General features: G+C 52.0%; 1 protein-coding gene across 1 annotated transcript in view; it reads right to left on the bottom strand.

Annotated features, from left to right (window-relative positions):
* Positions 1 to 6,990, bottom strand: part of LRP11 (LDL receptor related protein 11) — a 52,364-nt gene extending 45,374 nt beyond the window's left edge. Inside the window, exon 1 of the mRNA XM_055136100.1 lies at positions 6,126 to 6,990. Coding sequence (XP_054992075.1) covers positions 6,126 to 6,741 — 616 coding nt within the window. The 5' untranslated portion in view covers positions 6,742 to 6,990. The remainder of the gene's footprint in view (positions 1 to 6,125) is intronic.
* Between the last annotated feature and the right edge of the window lie 2,548 nt (positions 6,991 to 9,538).

Below are 9,538 nucleotides of genomic sequence, written 5' to 3' on the forward strand. Positions count from 1 at the left end.
GCTTGGGGAACTATATAGGATGCTGGGGACCAAACTTGGATTGACTGTGTACATGGCGGACACCCGTCCCACTGTCCTATTGCTCTACCCCCTAAAGTACATTTTCAACGAAGTGTTCACTACACATGTTGACTCACTAATAAACAACAAATGTGCTTTTTGAATTTTCATCAGAAACTATGACAACCCTATATTTAGTACTATGGAAACACTGATTTCTTTTGCAAACGCAGCACACATGGTAAGGTCTGTATGGGCAAAACAGAGCTGCGACATTGATGAATAATATCAAGGTGACTTGTTTTAGTTTTCAATTGAGTAACCTAGTACTATTGGTTTTCAAGACTATAAATACTCATGTGCATTACGGGTTATGATGTTACCACACCAGGCCTATCATGAAAGTGCCAACAGACCCACCTCCACCTTAAGGTAATACTTTAGACAGAACATAACAGTATTAACCAATGTGACTTACAACACAAGGTTGTGAAGCCCTGCCTCAGCGAGTAAGGAAGAGGCTCTGGAATCCTTGTGTGGACACGGAGGCTGCATGAGAGGCCGGGGAATGCGAACGTCAGAGGTTAGTACTGAACTAGGGCTACTTGTGGGAGAAGTTGCTTCTCAACCCCAGGGCTCTGCAGACCGACTTCCATTTCCACTCCTCTTTCTCCAGCTCCACTTCCCAGTCTCACCCTGGGACAACCAACTGTCCCCTTCTCTGTTTCTGCGGGTCTAGGGCTGCTGGAGAGAGCGCCCTAACTTCACCCTAGCAGCTCTCCCTGACAGGACAGAACGCAATCCCACAAATCCCGAATTAGTGCAGCACTGTAGCACTGTTGTCCCACTGTCCTCCCATTGTTCATCGATTTGCTCGAGCGGGCACGAGTAACGTCTCCATTGTGAGACTTGTTGTTACTGTTTTTGGCATATCGAATACGCCATGGGTAGCTTGCCAGGCTCTGCCATGAGGGCCGGATACTCTCGGTAGCTTGCCGGGCTCTCTGAGAGGGACAGAGGAATCGAACCTGGGTCGGCCGCGTGTAAGTCAAACACCCTACCTGCTGTGCTATCGCTTCAGCCCTCACAAAATACAGCTCCACAATTCACCTATCACAGCTCCATAGACAGTCCCACACCCCGCAACCCTCTAACACAGCTGCACCATGCACACAGTTTTACACCCCCGCCCCCAACAGCTCTGCTGCACACTGACACAGCTCCACCAGTCAGTGCTATGAGGCCTCAGGCAAGACACTTTCTCTCACCCAGGCTTCCAGTACACTCGGGATTATACAGAACCCAGCACTCTGGGTGTTGGGAAACAGAGTGAGTTGACACTAAGATCGAGTGGCAGCACTCAGCACCAAACTCGGGAAGCACTGACCACAGACAGGAAGGCCAGTTCCACTGGAAATCCGGAATTCTATCCTGTTCCAATTCACCGGATTGCTCACTACTTTTTCCTGATTTTTTTTTTTTTTTTTTTGCTTTTTGGGTCATACCCAGCGATGCACAGGGGTTACTCCTGGCTCTGCACTCAGGAATTACTCCTGGCGGTGCTGGGAGACCATATGGGATGCTGGCAATCGAACCCGGGTCAGCCGTGTGCAAGGCAAACGCTCTACTCGCTGTGCTATCGCTCCAACCCCTCCTGATCTTTTTATTCATTGCAACGGAACTTCTAAGTCTCTAATAGCTTTGCTACAGTACCTCTCTCTCTTTCTCTTTCTCTCTCTCTCTCTTTCTCTCTCTCTTGATTTGGACCCCATCTTGTGGTTCTCATTCCTGGTGGTGTTTGGGGGACAGTATGTGGTGCTGGGACCAAAGCAAGACACATATCTAATCCCTGTTTTCTCTCTCTGGCCCCTTCTGGAACATTCTCAGCCTTCTTTATCCTCCAATTCTACATACTCACAAGAGTCAAAAATGAAGGACAACACCTTCCATGTGACCCGTCCCTTGTCTCAGTGACACGGCTGTCCTTCCACATGACCCGTCAGTGACTGTTATCCTCCCACGTGACACCCTCCCCCTTAGTGACACGGCTGTCTTTCCATGTGGCCCCATGTCTGTAACATGCCACATGGCCCCTGTCTCTGCCCTCTCTCCTATATTGTCTGTGCCCCCATCCCGGCTAAATTTCTAACATTTCTTTTGTCTACACCTGTTCTACTTTGTTGAATAAACTTGAAAAGTTTAAAGACATAAAAAAAAAATGAAGGACAACAAATACGAAAGGAAAACTTAATTTGTTTCAGAAGCATAAATCACCAGTTAAGCATCTGGGGAACACAGGACACAGCAGTCGGGTAACCTTGCCTGCCCACAGAGCAGAACGAGGGCCCTTCCAGGCCTGAGCTCCACTCTTTCTTCTACTTTTCCACGATGCAGGGACTGGAGGTATGAGCCCAGTTATGGTTTTCCAGAATGAGGATCAACCAATCCTAGTTTTACTCCTAAGTAAAATGTACAAAATAGAATTTTTAGAATTGTGCTCTACAGAATGGCAAAGAAGGAAGCAGGAGAAAGGGTAACCTTGAAAACGAACACTGGATTTTTGTTTGTTTGGAAGACATACCTAGGTGTGCATGGGGCTTATTTCTGTCTCTGAGCTCAGGGGTCACTCCTGGTGGTGCTTGGTGCTTGACCATATGGGGTTCCTGGAGATTGAACCTGACCAGGTGCCTGCTAGGCAGGTGCCCCACCCTCTGTACTATCTCTGAAAAGATTACTTATGGGACTAAAGAGATAGTACAGGATATTGGTGGTGGGGAATGTGCACTGGTGGAGGGATGGGTGTTTGATCATTGTGAGATTGTAACCCAAACATGAAAGCTTGTAACTATTACACGGTGATTCAATAAAATGAGAGAGAGAGAGAGAGAGAGAGAGAGAGAGAGAGAGAGAGAGAGAGAGAACAAGGGAGAAGGCACTTGCCTTGTAAGCCACCAACCTTGGTTCAATTCCTGATGCTGCATAGTTCCCTGGGCACTACCAGGGGTCACTCCTGAGCAGAGTCAGGGCTAGCCTCTGAGAACCACCAGGTGTTCACTGGCCCAGCTCAGCTTCCAAATTACCATTATTTAAAAAGTGTATTTTGGTGCTGTATTAGGGCTGGAGCGACAGCACAGTGGGTAGGGTATCTGCTTTGCATGCGGCCAACCCAAGTTCGAATCCAGCATCCCATATGGTTCCCTGAGCATCGCCAGGAGTAATAATTCCTGAGTGCAGAGCCAGGAGTATCCCCTGTGCATTGCCAGGTGTGACCCAAAAAGGAAAATAAAAAAGTATTTTGGGTCCAGAGTGATTGTACAGCGGGTAGGGCATTTGCCTTGCATGCATCTGACCCAGGTTTGATCCCGGCATCTCAGATGGCCCCAGAACATTGCCAGGAATAATACCTGAGCTCAGAGCCAAGAGTAACACCTGAGGATCATCAGGTGTGGCTTCCACAAACCAAAACAAAAAAATACGCGCGCACACACACACACACACACACACACACAAGAAAAACAAAACCTCAAAACAAAACTATGTATTCCCCCCCCCCCCCGCTTTCAGTCATGGTTCTTGCCATGACCAGCAATCACCCACAGGGGTGCTTGCTGGGGGTTCCACATCGAGTACCTCCTTTAGTTGTGGTGCTTGCACACACATTCACGAGGGTTGCTCTTTTTATTTTTTTATTTTATTTTTTTTTTTTTTTTGCTTTTTGGGTCACACCTGGCGATGCACAGGGGTTACTCCTGGCTCTGCACTCAGGAATTACCCCTGGCTGTGCTCAGGCGACCATATGGGATGCTGGGATTCGAACCCGGGTCGGCCGCGTGCAAGGCAAACGCCCTACCCGCTGTGCTATCTCTCCAGCCCCAAGGGGGTTGCTCTTTTTAGTCGTGCTATTCATCCATATTCTGGGAGTCGCTTGGGTAAATGAACACATGCTTGCCTGGGGTTGCACTTCCTGTCCATGGTACTTACATGTTTTTTTAGGGGCAGTCACAGACAATCCTCTTAGTTGCAGTGCTCACACACTTGGCTGTGGTGTGGCCGTAAACTGCTTGTGGCACTCGGGGACCACAGGCTATAGAACTGCCAGATTCACACGGGGTGCCTGTGGCAGCACTGGGGATTGAACTCATGACCTTAAACTTACAAGGCAGGCATTCTAAGCCACGAGCTACCCGCTAGGTGTCACCATTAAAAAACTTCCCATGGACATGTTCTTTCCTTGGTCATTCTCCTTTTGGCTCCCCCCCAGCACATAGGAAGTTTCCTATCGGCTATGTCTGTTTCTTGCAGATAAAGGAGGAGAAAAAAAGGGAAAAGACTTTGACTTCTTTGCTGCTGTGATTTAGTGGGGTCCCTGTTCAGACAGCGGGAAGATGTGCAACAGTCACTGGAGGATGTGCAACAGTCAAAATTTTCTCCAGGGAGAAAGTTTGGGGGTCCTTCCCAGTGTCTGCTTTCAGAAGGGAGCTACTAGTGACCTTTGATATCTGTTCTCCCGACCAAGTGACCTTTGATATCTGTTCTCCCGACCAAGGCTCTTGGCCTTCTATTGGGGAGGTGGGCAGGGAGACAGGACACCTGGACACAGATTTTCAGACCCTTCTTAGAGAACCTACAGACAGACGCCATATTCAAAAGTGGCTTGAGGCCACCTTTAGTCTTGCAGTATAACAGACAGTGAGTCAGCAAGACGCAGACCCAACAAGTGACCTTAATCTCAACTGCTACACATTTTTTTTTTTATGTCTTTGGGTGTTGTGGCTTCCGGTTTGAATACTTGCAGAAAGTGAAGTGAAAGCATTAAAAGGGAGAGAATCTTTTTGTTTCTGTTTTAGTGCCACACCTGGTGATGCTCCCGGGTTACTTCTGGCTCTGCACTGAGGAATTACTCCTGTGTTCTGGGAACTACATGGGATCCAACCCAGGTTGGCTGTGTGCAAGGCAAACACCATATCCAAAGTACTATCACTCCAGCCCCCAAAAAAAAGCATCATTTTTTTTTTAAAAAGAGATACTTCTAAAACTTCATTTTCCATTGAAATCAAGTCCTGTCTTCTCAGTCTATCTTTTATTTTTTTTAAAAAAAGATACTTCTAAAGCTTCATTTTCCATTGAAGTCAAGTCCTGTCTTCTCACTCATTTTTTTTTAAAGAGATACTTCTAAAACTTCATTTTCCATTGAAATCGAGCCCTGATTTCTCATTTTTATAAAAGGGAACTGGTAGTGAATGGGACACAGATCTAATTAAAATATACCCAACTTCCCGTGGCCCCTCCCCCCAATTTCGTCCGATGACTAAAACAGGGTGTCCGGAGTCACAAGAGCGAACCCAGAACGATTGCGTGAGCAACCTGGAATCCGACTTTACTTTCAAAATCACTGGGCCCAAGGGCCACGCTTTCGAACAAACCTCTGAAACCAAAATAAAACATTTCCTTTTCTCTAGGCTTTCCTCGTATTTAAATCTAGTTTCCGGGAGTAAGCTCAGATTTTTTTTTTTTAAAGGAGGCAGGGCACACCTGGACCTACTGGGGTGTTACTTCCTGCGAGGGCGGCGGGGAGGGGCGCGTTGTCTCTCCCCCCGGGCGGTGCTCAGGAGCTCGGAGTGCTCCCACCTGCAAGCCAGGCACCCCGGCCCTCTGACCCATGCCTGCGGGCCCACTCGATCATCCCAAGCCTAGGAAACCTCCAGAAGCAGCTGGCTCGCGCGGGGCCCGCTCCTGCCCACCCTTTCTGCACTTCCCGGAAACCACCCTTTTTTCTTTATTTATTTTTGGGTCACACCCGGCGATGCACGGGGGGTTACTCCTGGCGGTGCTCGGGGGACCATATGGGATGCTGGGAAGCCCCGGCAGGCCTCCTTAAGCCTAGTTTCCTGCCTAACTGCAGAGCCGCGCTTCCGAAGGCGGAAACTAGGAGACCCGAGAAGCGGGGTGGGGGGATGGGGCTGTTTCTGCTTCTCCCGCTCACGGGGCCCAGGAAGGCCCCGCAGTCCGGGCCTAGCCTAGCGCGTCTCCCCGACGCCGCCGGGAGCCCGAGGGTGCGTCCCGAGCCTCCCCGGAGCCCGCCCGCCCGCCCGCCCCGGGGCTGGGGGACGCGGGCGCGCGCTTACCCGGCGGGGGCGCGGCGCGGCCGGGCGCGGGCCGGCCGGGCGCGGCGCGGCGGAGGCTGTAGCTGCTGTAGCCGCGGTGCGCGGCGAACCTGCAGACGCTGCGGCCGCGCGCCGTGCAGTTGAACAGGTAGCAGCCGAGCGCGGCGGGCGCGGGCCGCGCGGGCCGCTCCACCACGGCCACGGAGCAGCGCGGCTCGGCGCAGCAGGCGGCCACGCACTCGGCCCCGTCGCGCACGGCCGCCGGCGCGCGCAGGAAGCTGGCGCCCGCCGCCAGCGAGTCCCGGGTGCGGATGATGGCGTCGTGCAGGGCGCTGTACCCGCCGCCGCCGCCGCCCGGCCCGGGGCAGCCGCCCTCGGCGCGCGGCTCCTGCTCCGGCTCCGGCTCCGGCTCCTCGTCGGGCGGCCGCTCCTGCCGCAGCTGCCGCCCGAACTCCTCCAGCAGCTGCTCCACGGCCGGCAGCGCGGCGCGCGGCTCGGACGGCGGCGGGGCGGCCGCGCGGACGCCGGGCAGCAGCCACAGGCCCAGCAGCAGCGTCGGCAGCAGCAGCAGCAGCGGCGGCGGCGGCGGCGGTGGCGGCGCCCGGGGCCGCCCGAGCCCCGAGCCCGCGCGGGCCATGGCGAGCGGCCGCCGAGCTCCGAGAAGGCGCCCGGGGGGTGGGGTGGGGTGGGGTGGGGGGCTGCCCAGGAGGGCGCGAGGCCTCAGAGCGCGGCCTCCCAGGGGACGCGCGCGGCCCGGGCAGCGGCGGGAGCAGCTGCGGGCATCGCCGGCGCGTCCCCGCACGCGGCTGCCCCGCGCGGCCCCGGCGCCTTCTGGCGGATCAGCACCCGGGTTCCGAACAGCGGCAGGGCCCGAAGCCGCGCCCCGAAACGCCCCCACCGCCCCGGGCCCCTCCCACCGTCCAGGCGGCAGCCGAGGCCGGGAGAGATGCACCTATTTATAGACTTCGTTGCCAGGAGTGGCGGCTCTGGGTGCATTGGGCCCAGGGCATGTTTAATTAAGTCTAGGACCCGGGCGTCACCGCGCGGACTTGCTCAGTATGGCAGCTGGAAGGCAGGCGCTTAGGGCGCTGTTTTGTTTGCCCAAAAAAATGCAAAGAAAAAAATAATAATTGCATTAGAGTCTGATTGTCTTTGTCAGTGGTTTAGCAAAGGTTCGGGGGCCAGTGTGGTAGTACAACGAGTAGGGTGATTGCCTTGCACGCGGCCAACCCGGGTTCAATTCCCAGCATCCCATATGCCCCCCCACGCACCGCCAGGAGTAATTCCTGATTCCTAAGTGCAAAGCCAGGAGTGTGCATCGCCGGGTGTGACCCAAAAAGAAAAGAAAAAATCTTGTCTATATGATACAAAGAGCAGTTTTTATAGATAAGAAGAATAGAGAAGCACTTTGGGGGGTTATTTTTTGTTTGGGGCCACATCTGGATGTGCCCAGGACTTCCTCCCGGCTCTGTGCACAGAGATCACTGCTACTGGTGTTTGGGGGACAGTATGGGGTGCTTGGGATTAAACCCTGTTGACTATATTCAAGACAAGGGCCTTAATTGGCTGTACTATCTCTTAGGGCCTGGGAAACACATTTTCAGGAAGGGTGATTTTCAGACTGAAGGGCACCACAGTGATCAATGAATTGCCTCAAGACTGGTCCCCTGAGGCACGTTTTGCCTTACCTAGGGAGAAGACAAGATAACAGCAACTGTCCCTTCCCAGAAGAGCTTGCTGGTTTTATAAATTTTAAACTCAATTTTTAATTTCCATGGAACTAGTTTAAATACTTTGTCCTCACTCTGGGGTCCGTAACCTGGCCGTCTGCCATATAATCATGATAAGCACATGATAGCATGGTAGTCTGGCACTACTCTGCACATGTTTATATAGATCGAAAGTTGTAATATTCAACACTGAAACAATTTCATCACAGCAAGCCAAGTTCAAAACACAAACAACTTTATTTTGTTTGGGGGCCACACCCGGCGGTGCTTAGGGGTTACTCCTGGCTCTGCACTCAGGAATCACTCCTGGTGGGCTCAGGGGACCATATTGAAGTCGGTGCACCCCACGGGTGGCTGATGTGAAGCAGAGAGGAGAAAGATGGTCACCTTCTCCTCATCCGCCTCTGCCAGGACCCAGGGTTACCAGGTTCTTGTCTCACCTTGCAGAAAAGAATTTCAGGAGTAGACAAGAAGTAAAATAAGACAGATTTATTTGGAGATTTTGAAGGGAGAGAGGAAGAGAAAGTGGGAGAGAGTGGAGAGTAACGTGCTCAAGAGAGAAGCCAGGCTTCTCCAAGGGCGGAGAGAGCCCCTACACACATCTCAGCATTAGACATGAAAGCATGGAAGTACACATCTCAAGAGGGGAGATGCGGGTGACACATGTGCTCAGCCACATGGGCTCAAGCAGCACATGGGCTCAGGTAGCATATGCACATCCTTCAAGATGGCTTTTTTTCCTTTCATTTTTTTTAATTGAATCACCTTGAAATCCAGTTACAAAGCTTTCATGTTTGAGGTTTTTTTTTTAATTTTTATTTTATCACCATGTGGAAAGTTACAAAGTTTTCAGATTTATGTCTCAGCTATACAAAATTCAAACACCATACCTTCACCAGTGCCCATATTCCACCACCAAAATCCCCAGTATACCCCCGACCCCCGCCTCCCACCCCCAACTGTATAACTGATGAATTTCACTTCATTTTTTCTTTACCTTGATTACATTCAATATTGCAAAACAAAACTCACTATTGTTGTTGGAGTTTCCCCCCAAGAAAGATAGCCCTACTAAGGAAGCATTTGATAATTGGTTTTTCATTAAAAGATTGCATGTTTTCACTTTTTAGAAAAGGTCACGCGGCGCGCGGTTCGGATGTGTCCCAGTCCCGCAAGCCGGAGCCGTGTTAGTTGCTGCTCAGTGTCGCCAGGGCTCCATCTGGAGAAGGTGTGCTGGCTGCACCTCCTCTGTCTGGATCCCCGGTGTTGCTGGCCCGGTTTCGAGTCTGGAGCATTTCTCTGGCCGCGTTGCTCACCAGAATGCCTGGCCTCTTCTCTGTTGAATGTGGCAAGATGGCACTGAGGGTGGGTCGAGGGCGTGACTTCCGGCAGCCGGGACCACTTGAAGGTTGGGCTGGTGCCGCCCCCCTCCAGTGCCCCCCGCAGCTCGCATGTGTCCCAGTCCCGCAAGCCGGAGCCATGTTAGTTGCTGCTCAGTGTCGCCAGGGTTCCATCTGAAGAAGGTGCATGTTTGAGTTTTTTAAATTTTTTTATTTTATAGGGTTTAAAATATTTTTTTATTTTATAAGGTAACAACTATCATCCCTTTGTTTGTCGATTTACTCTAGTGGGCACCTGTAACATCTCTATTCCTCCCAGACCTGAGATTTTAGCAGCCTCTCCTTACTCTTTTTCCCAACGATT

Source organism: Sorex araneus, chromosome 4, assembly GCF_027595985.1.
Source record: "Sorex araneus isolate mSorAra2 chromosome 4, mSorAra2.pri, whole genome shotgun sequence".
Lineage (NCBI taxonomy): Eukaryota > Metazoa > Chordata > Mammalia > Eulipotyphla > Soricidae > Sorex > Sorex araneus.